General features: G+C 40.0%; 1 protein-coding gene across 1 annotated transcript in view; it reads left to right on the top strand.

Moving 5' to 3' along the window:
- BMPER (BMP binding endothelial regulator) overlaps positions 1-23,577 on the top strand; it is a 238,314-nt gene that overhangs the window by 40,802 nt on the left and 173,935 nt on the right. The window contains exons 4-5 of the mRNA XM_057731872.1: positions 17,837-17,919; positions 21,464-21,554. Coding sequence (XP_057587855.1) covers positions 17,837-17,919; positions 21,464-21,554 — 174 coding nt within the window. The remainder of the gene's footprint in view (positions 1-17,836; positions 17,920-21,463; positions 21,555-23,577) is intronic.

The following is a 23,577-nucleotide window of genomic DNA, read 5'->3' as shown; positions in this document are numbered from 1 at the left end:
CAAAGTAAAAAAGAGCTATGGACAATGGTAGAAGGTTGAGTATTGTTAATTATAGCTTGCCTTTCATACAGTACAAGGTCACAAATAAGGGGCCGCTTCTCCTGTTGCTTTGAGAATGACCTGGAAGATGACCATGCCTTTCAGAATATTGCTATGTGGCTGTTTTGGAGGGAGCCAGGCATATATAGGGATGAGCATTTAAAAAAACTTAAAAAAATAATTACACTCCCTGTGTCGACAGAGTAAATTGTCCTATTGTTAACACGTTTTAGGATGGAAAGGCTGAGTTAGCCATGCGTGTGTCAATCTGGTTGTTTGCTTTTAACCAGACTTCTTTCTGGCAGTGATAACTGTGCATTGTCTGCTGCCAAAACAAAAGAGCAGCTCTTTCCCCAACTCTGTTTTCTTTCTTTCAGACATGACCAAATTCTCTGGTAGTTATTACGTACGATTGACCCGGATGCAGTTTGCCCAGGTTTCACATCCCAAATAAGGAATGACCTGCCTTAAGGTTAATACTCTACCAGTCATTTTAACTATCCTGTGAACTAGATTTAGAGACTATTTTGGAATAGACAAACCCCAATCTTTAGGTTTTCATAGGGAATGTTATAGCCACCCCTGAGGTGTGGTTATTATTATTCTGATTTAACAGATGGGGAAACAGAGATGCTTAGAGAGGTGAAGTGATGTTTTTCAAGATCCCATAGTTGCTCAGAGGTAGCGGGGCTCAGACTCCAACTGCTCCATTCTCCTGCCTGGTGACGCAAACACCACCTATGAGAGAAGAGGGAGGGAGGAGAGACCTGGAGTATTAGGAGGGCTCCAGAGACGATGGAGTGAGAGAGATGCTGGCATCAATTTTGTCTGCATCAGCTTTGTCTGTGTCACACCCCTTCTTCCTCCATGGACTTTTATACTCTGGGTGGCCCAGCAATTTCAAAGGAGGTACATGGGCAAAGCAGCTTTGTGGAGGTATTGGAAACAACATGTGGCTCAGGAGGCGGTGGCTTTTTTCCTAATTGACTTTTCTGGGGAACCCCTAGCTTACTTTCTTTTCTTCTTCAGTACCCATGACTGTACTGCAGTGCCCCAGGGAGACAATTTAGATGAGCTTTACTCTTTTGTGAGTGTGTTTCTGTATGCCTGGTTTCATAAAATATTTTTACTAGATAATGCAATTATCATACAATTAAAAATACACAAAAGCATCCATAGTAAATGTAAGGCTTCTTCCTATTCTTGACCCTACCCACCTTGTACCCTTTCCTGGAGATAACCATGTACCGGATTTGTGGGAAACCTTCCAGAGTCAGTCTCTACATACAGAAAGCAGTCTCCACTAGCTTTACTCCTAGCTGCTTTAATGCTGAGACTCTGAGCTATCACTTAAAACATCTTAGGAAATTACATTGCTGCAAAAAGCATTCCCATCATTGAGCTACTCAGTTCCAGCCAACTGTTATTTTTACCATGATTTTGAGCTTAGGGGAATTCTTGATGTGTTTCTTGAAGTTGTTAGATTATGAGATGCCTGCATGTGTATTGTAACCTATAACTATTTTAACCTTTAACAGTATAACAAATTTTACCTACTCAGCCCCCACAATTTGAGTGGAGGTCATTAGTATGTTTTTAAAGAGAAGAAAAAAAAGCAACAAAATAACTTGAAGGATTTGTTTTCCTCCCTCCTTTTCTCTAACTGAAAAAAGATGTATAAAATGTTATATTTCGTACACTGATTTCCCATAATATAAACTGGGCTATTTTGGCGTTAAATTAAAAAAGGCCCAATTTGTTTGCAAAGATCTTGTTAACATTAAAACCATACTTTACAAAAACCTGTTTTTGTTGTTGAAACTAGTAAGAAAACTTAAAATGGCGATCTGCGTTCTCTGTCAAACTTGTTTTAATCCTTTTATTCACAGCCTCTGTGTTTTGGACTCCATGGGATTTTGGAGGACACTTTAGGTGGAGAGTCTGTGATTGCCTTTAAGTGAAAAGATGAGATTTCCAAGGCTAGCTGCTGACTTGGGGTGCATCAGTTTTTACTTTTCTTATGTGGGCAAGTTGAGAATGTTCTTCATTGTGTTGGAAGAGCATGCGGTCTTGGTCTCCTGTCATAGCATATGCAAAGTGTTGCAATCAGGTGTGGACCTGGCAGCCACGTAAAAAACATGGGAATCCTCTTCAATGGTTACCAGCCTAACAGAACTTCCTTCAGCTACCGATGTCCAGTCTATTTATTTTCTATTGATGCATAACAAGTTTGTCATCAAACTTAGTGGCCTAAAGTGACAGTCATTTATTATCTCGTAGATTCCATGTGTTAGGATTCTGGGCATGGCTTATCTGGGTCTCACAAGGCTGCAATCAAGATCAGCCAGGGCTGCGGTTTCATCTGAGGCTCAAGGTCACCTTCTAAGCGCATGTTGTTAGAATTTGATTCCAAGTAGCTGTGGAATGACTTACTTCTTCAAGGGTAACAGGAGAGTGTCTCTCTGACCTATATACTCTTTTTAAGGGCTCAGTTATTAGGTCAGGCCCACTCAGGAAACTTTCCCTCTTTAATGACTCAAAGTGAAATTGATTAGGGATCTTAATTACACCTGTAAAATCGCTTCGTCTTTGCGTAACCTAATCTTGGGAGTGACATGCATCACATCCACATCCACAGGTCTTGTCCACACTCAAGGTCAGGGGATTACACAAGGTGGATGTATGAGGGAGTGGAAGTCTTAAGGGTCACCTTAGAATCTACCAACCATACTCAGAGCAGCTCTGGTATGCATGGCAGGCCAAAACATCTATCAAGAATGGCACTTAGAGCTAGAATATACCTTACGGGTCCTGCACACAACAAGTGCTAGCAAGTGCTCACCCTTGGCTGTTCCCTTTCCTCCCTGTAAGGTCTGGCTCCAGCTTACCCTTTAGTCACCTTTTGTTCTGGACTCCTGTGGTTAGCAGACTTTATTTTGTTTCTCTCAATGTTCTGTGCCTGCTTCTTGTCATGGGGCTTTGCACATACTGTTCCCTCTGCCTGGCTGCTTTTCCACCCTCTGTCATGTAGTTGACTTTTACCCTTTCTTCAGCTCTCACTTTAGAAGTCACTTCCTGGCCTCCATGGTCACTCGCCATGGAATTAAATATCTCTCTTTCTTAACTAGGCACAACTGTGATATAGTGTTTTCATTTTCTGTAACTCCCACTAAACTAGAGGTTCTGTGAGGGCAGGGACCATAGTATTCTCAGTCATGATCACTGTACCCAGCACACGGTAGTTGAAAACATGTTGGAAAAAGGCAAGGAAGAGAAAGGAAAATTGGAACTAAATTCCAGTCTTCCTACTTTAGTGCATGTCTCATGAAATCAGCTGCATATTTAGTATATTACTGTTGAGTCATATACATCTTAAGATCTTTTTGGAATTCAGCAAAACTTAAAAAGAGGTGAGTGAGAATTATAGGGAGAGAGTAAAAATGGATAAGTAAGGATGAAAAGTGGCTGGATGTCTATAAACCATTGCCAAGCTCCTGATCCTTTTCTGTTTCTTCACTGAATTCCATAAAGGTTTAAAAAAAACCCTTACAATCACCATTGCCTAAGTGTACTTTCATATGGTAATGGCTATTGTATATTTTGGTACTTAAAGACTTAGTGATAACCGTAATGTTATTTTTAGTAGATCTTTACTGTATTGTGCAAAATGATCAACTAGTGTGCAATTATGACTTCAGATTTCCTAGTCACCATCATTTTGATACGATTATGTGCTTCCTTTTATAAGGTCGTATAAAACACACTTTTATTTTGGCTTTGAGCTTTCTGCAGCTGCTCTGAAAACTATTCTGTGACTGCTTCTAACTTGCCCACCGCGGAGAGTAAACCACTCTGCACTTTACAATGATTTTCCCCCTTCCTGTCTGATATTTCACTGTGGGAATGAAATCATGGCATTGCTCATTATCTTGAAATATCTTAGAATTAAAACATTCTTTTCTCCTCTGAGGCTTCTAATAGCATCGTTTCATGGAGGCTATCAAACTGCAAAAATAAAGCTAGGTATTCCAAGTGGAAAGTTGGAATGCATCATCAAAAACTACAGGAAAGAAGTGATTTGAAACAGAAGCTCCCAACGTCTGTTTAGGGTCTCTTATTTGCTGCTTGCGTTTGGCAACTGCAAAATTGAAAGTATGTCTGTATGTGTGACACATATCTATTATATTTATGAAAATGCCTGAGTGTCCATGCATCTATTTATTATTTTTTAAATGACCATCACGCTACAATTATAACCATTCTTATCAGGCTGTGATCAGAGAATACTCTTTGTCTCTTTAGAAGTTGGCACAATTTATGTTTAGGATCAAATGTTTCAGGTTCTCTTTTCAGCAGTTATTTCACGTTGAGAACTAATGTGTATTTGCCATAGAAATCTATCTGCTAGAGAGACTGACATTTACTAGGACCGATGTGATAATGAAGGTGAACAAAGTACATTGGTATGTTCGTGAACTTGAGTGCCTCCTTATTTACATCAGATGGGCTTATTTACACCAGAGCCATCTAATTATGTTTCCAGTAGCTTGGTGATTAAAGGGCTCAAGATGTTTTTACCTGCAGACATGCTTGGGCATCGACCAGCTGATGTTTAACACATGAAGCAACCCTCTGACTACCTGAGAATGGCTGGGCATTCTCTCAGCCATACCTGAGACCAGCAAAGGGATCAGATTATTGTATACTTGGAAGTTTTGATATTTGGGGTTCTGGAGACTGTGGTAGGGCCACCTTGATGAGGCTGTGAATGCAAGGTAACAACTTCAAACTTCTAGAGGCAAGACCATATCAAAGTGCTAAATGCAGAAGCCGGAGTAATATTTTCAGGCATATGGACAGGGAGCTTCTGTGCCTCAGGACCTATGGATTGGATCGTCATGAAGACTCTCCGTCATTTGAAGAATGAAGTGAAAGGGGGCTGGACTTGGAATTCAACCTGGAATCAGTTCCCCACTCTGCCGCTTCTAGTTACTTGACTTTCACGAGTTATTTCTTTTCGGGTCTTGGTTTCTTCTCTTGTAAAATGCAGGGATCCTGAACCTGAATATGCCTTAGCGTTGCCAGGGCGGCTTGTGAAATATGTAGATGCTTGAGTCCCACTCCAGACCATGTGAAACATAATTTCCAATGGGCAAGGCCCAAGCATCTGTGTGTTTTTGTTTTTGTTTTTAAATTGTGGTAGAATACACGAAACGTAAAATTTCCCATGTTAAAGTGTGTCGTTCAGTGGCAGGAAGTGCATTCACGCTGTTGTGCAGTCGCCACCGCTGTCTATTGATGGAACTTTTTTCATCATTCCAAACTGAAACCGTATACCATTAAGCAATAGCTCCTCATTCTCCCTTCCCTGCAGCCCCTGGTAACCTCTGTTCTAGTTTCTGTCTCTATGCATTTGCCCATCCTAGGTACCTTGCATAAGTGGAATCGTAATATTTGTCTTTTTGTGTCTGGTTGATTTCACTTATAATGTCTTCAAGTTTCATTCATGTTGTAGCATGCATAATCATTTCATTTTTTATGACTGAATAATATTCCATTGTATATATACACCATATTTTGTTTATCCATTCATCCATCAAGGGACATTTGGGTTGTTTCCACTGTGCGTCTATATTCTTAATTAGCCCCCAGGTGTTTCTGATGGTCAACAATTTTGGAAACCAGTGGAATGAATGTCCTCTGGTTAAATTATGAGTTTGTGTATAGCAGGTTTAGGAGGAGGAGACTGAGTCATCACTGAAAAGATGCGACTTGGTATTATTAAGCATTTTATCTAGGTATATAGAATAAACATTATGACCTCTGATGCCAATAAAATACCCTAAACTGTAGCCAACTGTTCATGGCTTGCTGTTAGGAAGAAAAAAGGTTTCACGGACCCAGTAACCTCCAGTGTTAAAATAGATAGTTCTGCATACAGTGGTGTTCTGAAGTGCTTGTATTTCTAACTCTGTACTCGGTGACATCATGTTGGTAGCTCGAAATTGACCTTGGTGGTAGTACTTATGTGTTGGAAGTTGGAATACACTAAAAGATCGGTTTCTCTTCTGTAGAGCTGGTTGTTAAACATTAGCAGCACATCACTGACTATATGCCATGTGTTTGGTATTTTTCTTTTTTACAAATATGACTAACAAACAAATAAATTTTTAAGATAAGCCTTTGTTGAAAAGCTAAAATCCAGAAATCCATGGTTCCTCTCAGAGTCAGGAAGTGGAGGATAGCTAGTACAGAGCTCCTGTTATCTGCGTGTGTGTCACATCTGTATTGGCTGAGGTGGAGGCTCATCTGTAGGTGATTTCTCTTCATCCCTCTCCAGGTATGATCACATCCATCAGCAACTGCATTGCTTGTCAGATATTTAGCAGTATCTTCTACAGCTTCTGTCCACAGGTTGATGTCTTTTTCAATTATTTCCCATTTTAGAGAGGGTGAATTTTTCTTTAATGCCCTTATCTACCCACATTTTGATGTAACAAAGACCTCCCTCTAATTTCATGGCCTGAAGATCAGAGGGGGCCGCACATGGCCTCCTAGAAGACTGCATATATGCCGGGCTGTTTAATCAGGCACCCTTTCTGCTGGCCATGCAGTTTTTTTTTTTTTTTAAGAACTTTTATTGAGATACAGTTAACAGACAATAAACTGCATATATTTAGAGTGTACAATTTGGTATCCCAATCTCGCAATTCATCCCTCCCCAACCCTCCCTGCTTTCCCCACTTGGTGTCCATATGTTTGTTCTCTACATCTGTGTCTCTATTTCTGCCTTGCAAACCGGTTGATCTGTACCGTTTTTCTATACTCCACATATATGGCCACACAGTTCTAAAATCATCTCAAAGCAAATGTGGCTTAGCTCAAACTTTCAGAAAAGAGCTCAGGTAAAGGAGGTAGCAGATAAGAGGAAAAAGATGGGCTGTAGGAATCTGCACTTTAACAAGCCCCCAGGGATGCCTTGGACTGCTCTTTGATAAATGCTTCCCCAAAATATACTAGGCAAACACTGGCAGGCTTCATCCTGCAGTGGGAGAGGCTCCTGGATGATGGGTGCATCCAGCCTGGTTTTCCCATATAAATACTTCTCAAATGGTATAAAAAGGGGGGTGCCCACCTGGGGTATTTGGTAGACATAGAGAGGCTTATTTTTTTTTTAAATTTTATTTATTTATTTATTATTTTTGGGGGGGTACACCAAGTTCAATCATCTGTTTTTATACACATATCCCCGTATTCCCTCCCTCCCTTGACTCCCCCCCCACCCTCCCTCAAGTCGCCCCCACCCTCCCCGTCCCAGTCCTCTAAGGCATCTTCCATCCTCCAGTTGAACTCCCTTTGTTATACAACAACTTCCCACTGGCTATCTATTTTACAGTTGGTAGTATATATATGTCTGTGCTACTCTCTCACTTCATCTCAGCTTCCCCTTCACCCCCCGCCCCCTCCCAAACCTCGAGTTCTCCAATCTAGAGAGGCTTATTTTAAAATTTATATAAAAAGGCAAAGGACCTAGAATAACTGAAACAATTTTTGTAAAAGAAAAGTGGGAAGGCTCAGTCTACTCAGTGTCAAGACTTATAGTGTAGCTACAGTAATAAAGACAGTGTGGTATTGGTGGAAGAATAGACACATAGATCAGTGGGAAAGAATTGAGAACCCAGAAATAGACTCATACAAGTGTGCCCAACTGATTTTTGACAAAGGTGCCAAGGCAATTCAACGGAAGAAGGCTGACTTCCAACATATGGTGCTGGAAGAATTAGACAAAAAATAGGCAAAAAAGAAATGTGGTATAAACTTCACATATTACACAAAAATTAACCCACAATTGATCATGGACTTAAATGTGAAATGTGAAACTATGAAACATGTATAGAAAGCACGTAGGAGAAAATCTTTGAGACTTAGGGTTGGGCAAAGAGTTTCTACATTTGACACCAAAAGCACTTCCCATAAAAAGGAAAAATTGATAAATTGGACTTCATCAAAATTAAAAAAATTGCCATGTGGAAGACCTTGTGAAGAGAACCAAAGATCTAATTAGAAAAGGGGAAAAGGGTATGAAGAGATATTTTACCAGATAGTATATGCAGATGGCAATAAAGCACATGAAAAGATAGTATCATTAGTCATCAGGAAAAAGCAAATAAAAACCACAGTGAGATATCATTACTCACTTATCAAAATGGCAAATTATATATATATATATATAATGTATAGCATGATAGCACCAAATGCTGGTGAAGATGTGGGAAATCTCATGTATTGCTGGTGAAATGTTAAATGGTTCAGCCACTCTGAAAATCAGTATGGCAGTTTCTTGTAGATATAAATATACATTTACCATATAACCCAGTGATTGCACTCTTGGCTATTTATCTCAGTAAAATGAAAACCTGTATTCATTCAAAATCCTGTAAACAGATGTTCACAGCAGCTTTAATCATAATAGGCCCCAAACTGGAAGCTACCCAGATGTCCTTCAGTGGGTGAGTATTTAAACAAACTGTGGTACATCCATGCCATGGAATACTACTAAGTAATAAAAAGGAACAAACTATTGATCCATGCAACTACTTGCAAGGATCTCAAAAGAATTATTCTGAGAGAAAAGAGCCAATCTCAAAAGGCTACATACTGTATGATTCCATTTATATAACATGCTTTTTTTAAAAAACATTTTATTTATTTATTTAGTTATTTATGGCTATGTTGGGTCTTTGTTGCTGCGTGCGGGCTTTCTCCAGTTGCGGGGAGTGGGGGCTACTCTTTATTGTGTACGTGGGCTTCTCATTGCAGTGGCTTCTCTTGTTGCAGAGCACGGGCTCTAGGCATGTGGGCTTCATTAGTTGTGGCATGCTGGCTCAGTAGTTGTGGCTCATGGGCTCTAGAGTGCAGGCTCAGCAGTTGTGGCACATGGGCTTAGTTGCTCCACGACATGTGGGATCTTCCCAAAGCAGGGATCGAACCCATGTTCCCTGCATTGGCAGGTGGATTCTTAACCATTGCGCCACCAAGAAAGTCTCTATGTAACATTCTTGAATAACAAAATTACAGAGATGGAGAGCTGGTTAGCGGTCAGGGCTTAGGGGTGGAGGCTGTAAGTAGAGTGAGTATATTTATAAATGAATAGGTTGAGAGGGCCTTGTGGTGATAGTACACTTCTGTATATTGATTGGTTATACACATGTGGTTCAACTGAATAGAACACCCCCCTCCCCTCCCCCCCCACACACAAATGAGTGCATGTAAAATCAGTAAAATCTGAATAAGCTCAGTGGACCACACCAATGTCAACCAATGTGTTTCCTGATTCTGATATTGTACTATAGTCATGCAAGATGTTAACACTGGGGGAGGCTGGGTGAAGGGTATGTGGAACATCCCTGTATATTTTTTGTACCTTCCTGTGAATCTATAATTATTTCAAAATATAAAAGAGGAAAAGGGAGGTGGTAAGATATTCCTGACAATTTTTTTGCAGTGAGCCCTAAACATCCTATCTAATCAGCCACAAAGGTTGCATCTGTGTGATATGCCTCCCAAAGTGTAAAAGTGATCCAGGGCAATACATGAGTCACACAGAAGGCATTTCGTATGTGTGTTATATATAACTCGTTTCTTCTTTATGCTCGTCAAAGAGATTTTCACTGACGTCTTTGAAATTATGTTCAGGAAACAGGATTCTATTCGTGACTTCTTATCTGTGGCCACTATCATTTATCCTATGAGATTGTTGGTTGTTTTGCTGTCTTCAAATAAATTTTATTTTCTTAAGCTTCTCCTGTGCACCCCTGAAACATGAAACATGTTTCTCTTTTGAAAAATGCATGAATCTGACCTGAGATGTTTGAATTTGATCTTTTGATCCCTCATTATTTGTTGCTTCATATGTCAAAAGGCCTGAGACATGGCATGGTTGATAGCTGAACTTAGAACAGAGGAAACGTAAATCCACAGAATTGGGTCTTGCCTCTTCAGTGACAAAACCTACATTTTACTTTCCAATACTGTTTTTTTTTTTTTAATTAATTATTTATTTTTGGCTGCACTGGGTCTTAGTTGCAGCACATAGGACCTCTAGTTGCAGCATGCGGACTTCTTAGTTGCGGCTTGTGGGATCTAGTTCCCCCACCAGGGACTGAATCTGGGCCCACTGCTTTGGGAGGGCGGAGTCTTACCCACTAGACCACCAGAGAAGTAAGTCCCTATAATTCTGGTTTTAAGACATCACTGGAACATGATGTTAAAGTATCATGTAAGTGAGCAAGTGAAAGGCAGCACGTCATCCGCCCCAGGGACATCATTTCTACTCTTGAAGCTGCTACTTGCTGAGCTGCTTTCTTGCGCCTGGCAGGACCCAGTGAATGAATGGAACGTGGATTTTGAAGTAAGATAAAAAGAGTGGCTTTGTGAACTGGACAGAATAATTTAGCTTTTCTGAATCTTGGATCCTCATTTTAAAAAAACAAGCGGTAAAAGGTTTTCTGCCCTAGAGTGCTTTTTATAAAAATAAAACTAAATTACATGTGAAAATTCCAAGTGCAATCCCTCACCTAAAGCAATTATGAAAAAAAAAATTATGCAGTGATTTAAATTTTCTTTTCTCCCGTTGGAGGGTTATATACGTAATATTTCTGAAAATATTTTTGGAATTCATCTTTGGAAATGACCTCTAGTGATATTTTCCTGCCCGCATTAGAAAACCAGGCTTATGACTTAACAGGACAGTCTCTCCAGGTTTTTCTTCTTTTTCCGTTTTTGCTCAGTATGAGCTCAACATAGTTCTTTCTTGTTTGCCTGGTGAGAGGCAATGGGTGTTGGCTGTTTGACAATGAGGTTCTGGGGGTAGCGTGACTGCTGCAATACTGATTCAGCCTAGAGGTAGAAGCACTCCCATATTTAGAAGTGTTTATAGTAAGCCCAGATCAAGTGCAGGGATGATGGGTGATGTGGCTCATATTAAAAAGTTGTTTCAAGCATTTTTGTCCTTAATGCATTGCATGTTTCCTTTATTGTATTAATTATATTAAAAGTTTGAAAGCATATTTTATTGAATAGAAGCCTAATTTGTTTGTGGCTCATAGAATCTGTTCTATTACCTTAACATCAATACCAGATATTGTATGTATTATAGTACTGTAAAGTCATGAGACTGGTCCTGTGAGCCACAGTTTCATCACTTTACAGTCTTCAATAAACACATAGATTAGAAATCCAAGTAAGTCACATGGAGATTTTGTGTTCCTTTATACTGGTGAAGCGAGTTGAATTTACAAGTCATTTGTACTCATCTGATATTTCTTTGTATTTAGGATTTTATTCATAAAACCATAAAAAATTAAGTTAAATAGCTTTCTACCATTTCTTTTCCTGTTGTGTTTTTCATTTCAATCATATGTTTAATTCATAATTGGAAAACAAAAAAGCTATGGAAAAGACTGTTGTAGCAAGGGGGCACATGCCACTCTTTAAGAACTCAGTTCATGGGTCTGAGCTTTTCTCTTGGGATTGAGGAAATGGTTTGACTATAAAATTCCCATTAGCTGAAAATAAGCAAAATTGCCTGCAGGATTCATGGTAGGTACAGCCTTGAAGAGTAATAAAAGCCTGTTTTAAATGAACTCCTTAGGACATGATTTAAGCCCTAGAATGGCTAGTCAGGTTTTATGTTTATCCCTTTTGATTATACTTCCATATGTTCCTGGAGAGCAGTGTCCAAAAAATGGTTCATTAAAAAATTGTATTGGGCTGGGGTAATTTGGGGCTTATTGACCAAGTCCAGGGGTGGGGCTGCCCGATCAGGTGGCCCCGAAACAGCAAAGAATGGCAGACCTGTCTGCTCTGCTTCCCTGTACCATGTGGCAAGAACTGATTTCAAAGACCGTATGGTTGGTTTCATTCAAATAAATGTGGCAGTTTACATGCTACTCTCCACCCTCCACAAAAAAAGACAAAAATAAACCAGTAACTTGGAGGACCAAAGTGGACGTTGGAAAGAAAAGTCACCCTCCTGATAATTAACTTAAAATGAGGTGTGCACAATATGGGAAGAGGGGACTGAGAAAGTGTTGATGATATGCTTCTCATTTCTGAGGGTTGGTAGGTGCTGGGATACTCAAGGACCTTCTTCATGGTGTTCAGCCCCAGCTGGCCTGGTCCATGGGGGAGTGGGGATGGGGGTCGGTGTTAGAAGAGACAGACTTTGACATCTGAGTTGCTTCAGGAAAGCTTTGCTGTTTCTGGAGGTGGAATAGTGAATTGAACTGGTCTACCTGCCAAAAGAGAAGACAGGACCTCTAAGGAATGTCATCCTTTCTCCATTTCTTTTTCCCTGTGGTTTGCAGGAATAGCTGCAAATGTTGGTGCTTACTATTTATTACTAATGAAACATTGATGAAGTACCTGCTACACACAAAGTATTGTAAATGACCCAGAATAGATGTTTGAAAGACTACATCTTCTTGGAGAAGGAGCACAGGAGCACACCCTGAGTGGGGAAGTTTTCAGGAAGGCTTCCTAGAGGCTGTGACCTTGAGTTGAGTCTTGAAAGAGGAGTTAGCCAGGCAAAGGAGAGCCTGGGTGACCTTTGTGTCCTTGTGGGGATGCTGGAGATGGAGGGAATGGATGAGATCTGGGTTTTTCAAGAAGGGGCTAGCATTTGCAAAATCATAGGATGAGATTATCTGGCCATATTTGGAGTAATTACAAGTGCAGCATGTCTTCAGTGTGAGGAGTTTGAGAGCAGCAGATAAGAGAATAAATGAGTCAAGGCCAGACCTGAGAGCTGTATATGCTGAGAAGTTTGAATTTTATAGTCTAGGTCAGTGGTTTTCAATCCTGGCCACATATTAGATTCCTCTTCCATTTCCTCCTTCCAGAGACTCTGACACAGTTGGTCTAGAGAAGAGGTTGGGGATAGGTACTAGTGCATACTTCAGCCAGGCTGAGAACCATCAGTCACTGATAGAGTTCAAGTATGTGAATGAGATAATAAGACCTGGATTTGAAGGAGCACACTGGTAGCTGTGCAGGAAGATGCCTGCACCCTATCCTAGCCAGAAGCAGTCTGTGAGCCTGTTGTAATAGTCCAGGTGAGGAACAACCAGCAGCTTAGTTGAGACAGAAGTGGAGGGAATGGAAAGATAATTGGAAGAGAACATCTGGAAAGGGGTGGGGGCGGGGGGAGTAATGGAAAAAGGAAAATGTGGTCAGCTTGCCACAGAGAAGTCTTGTAAGGGCCAAGTGTCCCCTTGGATTGGGCACGTGTAGGCAGCTGCAGTCCAAGACAGTGACGTTTCAGTGGGATGACGGAGGCAGAAGCCAGATAGCCTTGGTTGAAAGACTTGAACCTGTTTAAAGAAGCATGCACGTTCATTATGATCACAGAAAGGTGGATAACCCCAAGGGACCTAGATGGAGTTCCAGGAATGAAGGGAAAAGGCTGGAAAGGTAGGTTGGGGCCACGCTGTGAGGCCCTTGGGTGCCTGGGGTTAAGTTATTGGTAACAGTGAGATTCAGTTCTCTGCTCTTAGGCTAAATGTTGACTTGAAAAAAGAGAAGATTAAGACTAGAAGGGTGAGACTGGGTGGAGCTAAGGCTTGTTAGACGGCTCATGCTGTTTTTTTTATGGTCCTGATGATTTTTAACAGCAATTTTAACAGCAGAATGATGAAAATCTATGGTATTCTCTCTCCCTTGGGATAATGTGGCTGCTGAAAAAGGTCACAACTAATAGGAAAAGTGAGTTTTATTGCTTAATTGTGGATGCAGCTTATTTATGTGCTTCCTGTTTCCATTGCCACGTTATTTTCCTAGTGGACTAGTTGACTAGGCCAAGCTTCTCTACAAGAGTGTGTGTGTTTAAAAAAAAAATGCTCTGAAATTCTTCCCCACCTTGAAAATATTTAATATAAAAAGATGAAATAAATGCACAAGTAACATGTAGCTAGTTTAGGCTTGTTTTTGTATTATTTTAGTTTTGTAAAGAAGAACCATTTGGGGCTGCGTGGGATGGTTTAGATCAGGATTTCCCAACCTTGGCACAGTTGCCGTTGTGAGCTGGTTGATTCTTTGTTGTGCATCGTGGAGTGTTTAGCAGCACCCTTGGCCTCTATGCACTAGAGGCATGTAACACCTTTATCCCCCACCTGTGACATCTGAAAATGTCTCCTAGCATTACAAGGAGTCCTCTCGGAGGGGAATTAGAGAAGGAAGGCAAAATCACTCTAGATTGAGAGCTGCTGGTTTAAATATATTACAATGATTTTATTAGAAAATAGCGACTTCTTCCTGCTATAGTGTGGATGGTTTTCATGGTGGTCATGGAATCTGAAAAGCTTTTTATCGTCAGAAGAAAACATGAGTGTTTATAAGTTCCCTTGTCGAAAGTTTATTTAAAAATACTTAAAGAAAAAGGCAAAAGTGACTTTACTGATTGCCTAACCATTTCCCTGCCTGCCCAGCTTACCGACTCTTTCATTTATTTCCTGGTTCTGCGATCATTTAATTTTATAAGGACAGAGTTGATTTTTTTTCCTGGGCCATTAAGTCCTCAATGCAAAGGATATTATGAATTAGAAAGTGCCCAAATAATACTGTCAGTTTAGACCTGGATGTGAAAATATGGATTTCATACAGGACCAGGTTCTAGTGTTAGTTTTACACCTCATGCCTTCTAACTTTGAGTAAGCCACTTTTAATCTTTTTTGTGCAAATTTTCCTATATGTAAATGAAAGAGAGAAAGTAGATTATTCTGTAAGTTTGCTTCTAGTTCTAAGTATGTAAGATTGAAGTCTTTTGATTGTTTCTTTGGTTTGCTCCCCCACCCCATGGCACATCCCTCAATGCAGTGCAACCCAAAATGTGCTCTGCAGGTCACCAGTGGTCCAGAATGATGGTGAGAAAAGTACAGAATCGGAGAGTAAGCAACTTAGTAACATTTATCATGGTTCCATAAAGTAATTCTATACCTGTTACATATAATAATAAAAATTTTATATTTTGCCTTAGTCTTTTAAATTTAATTTTTATAGTAATCTGTTCTTATTATATTTTATGAAAGTATCAGCCATCATTGGATTGGGAAACCAAAAACGAAACAAAGCTTTCACTAGAGGTGGTTTGAGAAACACTGCCTCAATGTACGATAGAAAATTTTCTTTGCCTTTCTTTCTACCCTGGCCAAATAGATATTTAATATGTTCCTCCTGGGGTTTCAATGAAAACAGGGGCAAGATGTTGCCTGTCTGCCCTATTAGCAGCATAAGTTTGGTGGCAAATAGATTTTATTATAAAGAAATTTGCCTTACAGAGAATAAGAGGTAAATCTGAGGTTCTCTTTGATCGTATGTATATGTGAGTCTTCACATAACTCATGTTAGTCTTGCATTAAGATGACATGTTTATCTTAGAACATGAACCCAAAGAGCAGTGAAAGTGCCCTTTCTAAAATGATCTTATCCCTGAGAATCCCTTACATATGAAGTCTACTAGAGTGCTTGGTCTACTGGAGTCTCCAAAACCAGTCTCCTCACCTGCTGCTGAGGCTAGGTGAAGAAGGAAAAGGTATGGATTATACTTTTGAAAGGGATTAATGCCGATATTTTTGAGTCTGTTCATTCATTCAGACTCACCCAACATTTGGGAATACCTACTATATGGACTCAGATGTGGTAGACTGACATCAGCGAGGACAGTTAAGCAATGAGGCTCATCACAATTTGACCTGGGTCTTTATATGTGAAACTGGTGGAGGAGCCAGCCTTCCAGTTGAGTTATTTGAAGCAGAAAACATTGCTGGGTCCCCTGCACTGTGGACCACTTGTGCCACTACCTTTTACCCCTTTTTGGGTGGAATAATCCAGAGAGGTCTGCCCTACTCCTGGGTGTCCTTTGCACATGGCCTGGCATTGTTTGGGAGCAGTCTCTTGGCCTGCAGTTCTGGCCTGGTCTATATGCGCTTGTAGCACACTTCCTCCTTCAAAGTAAAAAAGGCAAGCTCTTTGCCTGCCCTATTAGCAGCATAAAAATCACTCTTTCAGTTTTTTTTTTTTTTTTTTAATCCAGAGGATGAAAATATATAACATACTTGGAAACTCCACTGGTAGACTTGGCAGGCGTTTCATATTTACTTGGACTTAACATGAATTGGATTTGGTCCTCTGATTTCCCCGCCTCCATCTCTCAGAACAAGTTATTTATTATCCGCGTGAGTCTGTGGTAGTGGATCAGACATGCACATGGCACGTCTTTTGTAAGTGCGTTTGTTCCGTAAGATTTATGCTAGCCCAAATTGTTTTATATTGGTTTTCATTGTTGAAAATTTACTGTGTTCATTCTGGGTTTGGCGTAAGTATTTGTAGTGTGCTAGGCGTTCCTGTGGTTGAACATTTTATCGCTGTAACACTTCATGCAAAGGAAATTAAAAAATATATAGTGAAAGCATTTTCCTAATATGTTTCCAATCAGCTGTGTACTTTAGTAATTTGATTTGTAGGAACCAGAGAGAAGAGTGTTACCGAGCTCTTTTCAGTCATTCATAATTCTCTGGGAATTCAGATCATGGTTCCAGGTTTATGAAAGTGTCTATAGAAATTTTCCTAAGTCCTTTATTATTCTGTTTGTACGCACTGAGGTGTTTTTTGTTTTGTTTTTTTTAAATTTATTTTTATTACCACTGCAGTATATAAAAGAATTGAGGGAAGGAGGTGAGTCTCCTCTCTGTATCTTGGACAAGAAATACTGATGTGAGTTGAGGTTGATTGGCTTGACAGAAGTCAGTCACTGGTACAGAGAGGCAGGCCCTTTTATTTCTGCATTACCCCACATGTGTGTTCCTGCTGCTGTATTCTTTGGGTTAAGCAGTCAGGCTATAATTGGTAAATCCCATCTGTCTTGTGTGCTCCCAGTAACATAATGTGCAGCTACTAGAGGCATAGCCCGTGCATCTTCCCCGAAAATGTAACTCACAAGGTGGAGGGTGTTATTTGGACAAACTAAATCAAGATTTAGGTTATGATCCTTGCACCATTATTTCTTTGGCTCTATCTACAGACTTAAACTTGTTTCCTTTTTTGAGAATCTCTGGCCTTTGACTTCTGTTTTTGCCAGTGAATGAGCGTGACTTCTGTTTTGGCTAGTGAATTAACACATAATAATCTATACATTGTTAACTTCAGATTTCCTTAAGCTAATTCCTACCCCAAAGTAAAATCAAAGTGAAATATGAAATCAAAGCTCTTAGAGCTGGAGGCAAAACTTGGAAGGTTTCAGCTTTTGAAGACAGGAGCTTGTTAAGAGTCTTAAATAGGTATAGAATTTTGCAGTCATTTCCTATGTTTTAATTTTTTGCTTTTATTTCTCACCTTGTTTTACTTTTCCCTCTTGACCTTCAGCAATCCTACATTCATTTAGTCTTGTGTAAAATCCCCTTCCACAGTGGTGTTTTGAGCCCTGGTCCTTCTCATACTTCACTAGGCGTAAGTAAAGTCACGAGGTTATGCATTTTGGCCAAGAGAGTTCATCAATCCATGGTTTTCCATTTGAAAATATAGTCTGCGAGGTTAATCTTTTCAGTAGCCAAAGAATTAACGTACGTGAAAGCTAAGTGGATATTTAGAAAGCTTAGTTGTGTTTGGAGGAAAATAGCCAAGGAGCATGGTGGTTCCTATGATCACTAGTCCTGGCTTAGAAGACATAACTTCTTTTGCTTCAAAGATAAAGGAAACCCACATTCATTCTTGGCCTTTATTCCTGCTTCTGTGTTTCATCTAGGCTGTACCTATGAAGGAAGTACCTATAACAGCTCCTTCAAATGGCAGAGTCCTGCTGAACCCTGTGTCCTGCGTCAGTGCCAGGTAAAGTCCACCTATTTTACTCTCTAGTGACAAGAAATCCATAAAAGCCTCTGCAGAAACCCTTTTCAGACACCACAGCACAAAACTCCAAAGAAAAAAGCAAAATAAAAATGAGAAACAAATGAAAAACCAACTGTATCCTTGTCCAAATTTATCGTGACATTCACCATAACAAGATGGGCACAGGGTAGATATTGCATGGGACTTGCTTCCAGAAACACACAGCAGAATTGTTCACCATTGTTAAATTGTGCCTGGAAAAACTCCGAGAAGATGCATATGTCTTTGGGGAAAATTCATGTCTTCCTGTGAGTCAGCTTTGCAAAACATGAATTCTTGTTAGCAGAAAGAGGTATTGTTGGAGGATATATGTTTTCCTTTTTTTTGATTTAGAAACATTTTGAACTGGAGCCAATCTGTAAACTGTATTAAATCAAAGCAATTAGTATATTGTAACCTCAGTGATTTCAACCCAACAAATTTAAGAACCACCAGTTCAGGTCCTAGGGAGCCCACTGTGCCTGGTGCTTGCTGAACTCTGAAAAGAGCACTGTTTCTCTGTGGCTCTAATCGTTATAGGTCTTAAACACAGGCAAGATAAACCAAAGGGGAAATGAAGAATTGAAATTTTCTAATTCCTATTCTTTCAAGAAATACTCTGTTAAAAAAATGCTCATCTAATTTTGACATAATTTAAAAAATTTTCTCTGTAGAGAAGACGCTGTTTAATCATTTTACCCCAGTCTCATTTCATTGTTCAAGGATATGCTTTTGCATTTAAAGGAGAAAGTAAGGTTAGTATAATAATGCATATTTCTCTCTGATCTTATCTCAAGTATATCGACATTTAGTTTATTGAAATCTGAATTTTATGTGATCATGTTCTTTTCATAAGCCCACAGTGGGCATGTTTACACATAAGATCTTCAGTTACTTGTTCAGTTAAATGTTCAATTTATTTATGTAGTAATCTAAATTATTTATGAAAATAAGCAGTAGTTAGAACAAATATGAATAATAGATTAATTGACTCAATAAATATTTGTTGAATTTTTACTCTTGGTTACACATTCAATCAGCTTTATGGAACAAAATGATGACAGCAATGACTTTTAATAATATCAAAAGCCCACATTCATTCTGAAATTTACACCACTCCATCCCCATCCTGCTTCTTGACTGATGAGATTTCCAGTCTTTGAGAGGAACACTCAAAGCCATGGTTACATTGTCTTTTAAAGACAATTGCATGCCTTTTGGAGTGTAGTATAACAAGTTGCATGGACCAGTGGTGAATTTTGCTGCCTTTGAATGAAGACTTTGTTTAAATTAAATGAAAACAATTACCTAGGAGGGAATATTCTGTTGATTGAATAACACATCAAGCCATTATCAATTGTGAACATCGGCTTTGGTCACTAGCCACTCACCAGGGGCCAGAGAGAAAGATGCAGGAATATCGAATTATTGTTGGAAGAGATCTTAAAGACCAGCAGGCCTGGGCGTCAGGAAATGCTGACTATAGAATGGAGTGCAGAAAAGGGATGTTAGCTACCCAGGATGAACTTTGCCTTTTAATTTTTCTCCTTTTATAATACTTTGCCTAAGCCCTGTTAGTTAGTTTAAGAATATTATTTAACCCAATAACCATAAAATCAAACTTCTGTTCAGGTACTTACAAAAAGCTTCTCCTCTGCTCAGCAGGTACCTTCCCCTCCTGCTTACTTTCTTCCTTCTTTAGGGAAGGAGACCTTATCTATGAATGCAGGAAACAACCCCTTATTGGTAGCCGTAAGGAAAGTCTTCCTTTAAGATGCTCCTCTGTAGAATGACACAATTGCAACCTTTCTCTCCCAGATCTCTTCTCAGGGCACAGAATCAGTGCCAGAAGAGAGAGTGGAGTGTAGTGAGTAAAATATGGGCATTGCCATTCATATAACTTGTTACTTGACCTCTCCAGACCACGCTTTCATCCCCTGTAAAATGAGGATAGTACTGCCTCATAGGGTGGTTGTAAGAATAAGCAACACTGTTGTTTAAAACACTTCTGGTAGAGCGTACAGGTACTGGGTACAACTAGGTACCAGACAGAAAACAGCTAGTCTAATGATCTGGGTTATTTCCATTTGCGTTGAATTCTAGCTCATTTTTTATGTCTTCCTACCGAAGGAGTTCCAATGGTGGAAAATTTACCTTTATTTTCCACTTTTAGTCTCTTACTGAAGAGGAAAATCTGAAGATCAGAGACAGGAAACTCATGCTGGGAAGTAACCTGACTCCTCCATCTGCATTGCAGATACTAAAGGGAAATTGATCCTGGGCTTTTTGCATTGCTTGAGTTACATAACTAAAGTCTAGTTCCTTTTTTGATGTTGTATATTGCTGGTATTTTGGCATTTTTTTTCCTTCCGGAATGCGTTATAGACCACAATGAATTCCCCTGGTAGTGGAAGCCTCAGGTCTGACAGATATGAAGACAGGATATAACCTTCCTTGTTGGAGTGAGATGATATGGTAGTAGACCCGAAGAAGGAAATTATCTAGCTGTCAAATTGTTACATAGTTGCTTAGCTTTTGTTTCTACTCCTCTCAAAACAAAATTAAACGAACAAACACACACAAATCCATTTTGTAAAATGGGTAGAGAATATAGAGAAAAACCCTTCAAAGACCAACTCTGAAAATTAATTTTAAAAATGTTTCAATTGACATTAAAATACTAGACTCCCTAGATCAGCTTGCAAATGAGTCCCTGATTTCATTATTAAGACCGAAAATAGCGATTTTGATGTAGCATAATATGAACTTTAATATAGTTTTATCTAATCTCGTCACTTGATGACTGAGAGCCACACTCTCTGTGAAGCCCAGAGAAATTTCTAAGATTGCAGAGCTGGGTCTAGTTATTCCTGGAAGGATTTAGGTCTCCAGATGCCAGTTTGGGGTATTATGTTTGTACTCTGTGCCTTATAATTAATGGCTTAAAGTGTAATAACAATCATAGAAAATATAGTAAATGTTGACAATTTAAAACAATTGTGAATGAACAGCTGATCTGTCAGCTACTGACTGATAGCAAGGAGGTCTTAAATACTAGATTTGAAAGAAAAAAAGAAAGAGAGGAATGAAGGAGGGAGGGAAGGAAGGAAAGAAAGAAGAAAGAAAGAAAGAAGGAAGGAAGGAAAGAAAAAGAAAGAAAGAAAGAAAGAAAGAAAGAAAGAAAGAAAGAAAGAAAGAAGAAAGAAAGAAAGAAAGAAAGAAAGAAGAAAGAAAGAAAGAAAGAGAAAGAAAAAGAAAAATTAGAGTCAAAGAGAAAGAATTGGAACAGGCAAGAGAACAGGTGACAGGATTTGCACTTTGAGATGTGGCGAGCGGGGACCATCAGACCCCATTTGTGCCGTATACCTCTGGACCTGACACCCATCTCACCTTTGCACTTTTTGTGTTTGAATTCTTCTCCTACTACTTTGGTTACTTTCCAAAAGGGAATAAGTCCTCAGTGGGAATTCTGGGCTGACTTTGCTTGTGGCATTCTGTTTTTCAGGAAGGCGTTGTCACAGAGTCTGAGGTGCGATGTGTCGTTCATTGTAAAAACCCTTCCAAGCATCTGGGAACGTGCTGCCCCACATGTCCAGGTAACATTCTCGGGAAGGGGAAGGCAGTGAGGCTCCCTGGTACAGTACAATACTGTTGAAATCCCTCTGGGTTCTCACAAGAATGCATGATTTTCCCCACTCCTGACTGGAATTTTTCTCACTTTACTTCTGTGTACCTAATGGGTTAGGAGAGCAAACTCCTTTGCATAGAAATGTCCGGTTGGACTCTGGCGTGTCCAGGATGACTGCAATGTGCTGTAGGTCTTGGCAAGGATGCTTCAGGCTCCGGAGGCCTGCTTTCCACTCCACAGGGCCACAGGTAACGCTTATTTTGGAAAGAAAGGCTGTGGCTTTCCCTTGCTTCCAGAAATGTCTTTTAACTGCTTCATATTGCAATGCCTTGGCCAGAGTTTGCCTTGGTGATGAGGCGACCAGATGTTTTCTGAACACTGAGAGCTGTGTCCCTAAGTGGATTTAGCTTAGGGCTTTGCTGGTCTCAGTTTTCTGCGTGGTGCAGTGAGTGGGACCCACTGTCTTTTTAGAGGTCTCTACAGCCTAGCTGACAGCAAAGGGATCTTTCCTTTCCAGTGGCTGGATTGTTTCCTTTACTTTTCTGAACAGGATTACAAAGGCCTCCTGCATCTTTTCTTGCCCTTAGGTATGAGCCCAGGGATTTTGAGGTGAGAGATTTTTTTCTTATTCCTTAAGCCTCTGGCCCATACTCTTCGACAGATGTTCTGCATTTTGGGTCTTACTCTGAGTGCTTTTCCTCACTGGAGGCGATACTCACAACTACTTCTCCTTGCTTTTGAAATTAATCTCCAAAGGGCCTTCTGTTCTGCAAACCTTCCTGGGAATTGGCGAAGGCATCGCCATAGGCTGCTCTGTGAAGATGAGCTCCTGGTCCCTTCCGCTCCGCACAGGCTGCCATGTGCACAGACCTGGGGCCCTTCTAGAGTCCAGCCTTCCCTCATCTTTTAATGACAATAAGGAGAGTCTCTCTCCACTACTTGTCACCTTCCTGAGTTCCCTGGACAGTCTTTGTTGAGCCAAACTTCCTTTTCACACTGGGATTTCTGTGAAGTTGGTATTATTGGATAGGCTTTTGTTAAGGTTAGAAACTAGTTGAAAGTAAAACAATTCTTTCCATAATTCAGTTATTTTGTATCTATCAAACAGTTTGCTTGACTACTTTTCCCCTCCAAATGCACTGAATGCTTTGCATCATGTAACCATCCTCTAAAATGCCTAAGAGATCTTTAAGTTAGCTCAGTAATTCTCTAGGCTGCACATGAAAATCACCTGGGAAGTTTTAAAAAATAAATCCTGATGCCCAGGCTGCCTCCCAGACCAATTCCATCAGAATCTCTGAGGGTGAAACTCAGGCCTCCCAGAAAATTTCTATACACAGCCAAGCTTGAGATTGATAACAGAGCAAATTTTATATGCCATAGAAATTTAAAAGGTATTGAAGCTCTTAAATATGAATCCAGTTCTGTTGAGTAGACTGTTGCTTTATTGATATAGAATCAACTCTGTGTATATAACATTCCTTCTCATTTAGGAGATGGTCATATTTTTAGTCTGCCTTTGAAACTGTGCATATACAAACAGCAGAGCAAATTTATTTCAGCGGTTGAAGTTATCATATTTGAGTAGTTGCTTCTTTCATTTTGTTTTTTAGTTGAGTTCCCAGGAAGGAAAGGCTGAGCTCCATGATTGCATATATTATAATGCCAAGTCCTCACCGTCATCCCAGTGAGGGATGAGGTGCTGTCTGTAGTTCATACAGGAAGAAATTTGACTCAGTGAGGATGAGTACCTGCCCAAGGCCCATGAGTGAGTAAGGGCTAAAGATGGGGTTGGGGTCCAGCCCCTTTTCTTTCTTGGCCCCCATACTGCACTACCTCCTCCTGCCCCCACACCGTGATCATTGTTTAGTTTAGGTCCAGTTGTGCTGGGAGGCAGATCTTTAAAAGTTACCTTGCCTGTGCTACACACTAGCCCCTGACACCTGGGCAGGCACTGTGCCCTTGGTTATGGGGTCAAGAATCAACTTTAC

The sequence above is a fragment of the Hippopotamus amphibius genome, chromosome 4 (genome assembly GCF_030028045.1).
Source record: "Hippopotamus amphibius kiboko isolate mHipAmp2 chromosome 4, mHipAmp2.hap2, whole genome shotgun sequence".
Classification (NCBI taxonomy): domain Eukaryota; kingdom Metazoa; phylum Chordata; class Mammalia; order Artiodactyla; family Hippopotamidae; genus Hippopotamus; species Hippopotamus amphibius.
The sequence above is the reverse complement of the archived record's forward strand: the minus strand, read 5'-3'. Positions and strand labels throughout refer to the sequence as shown.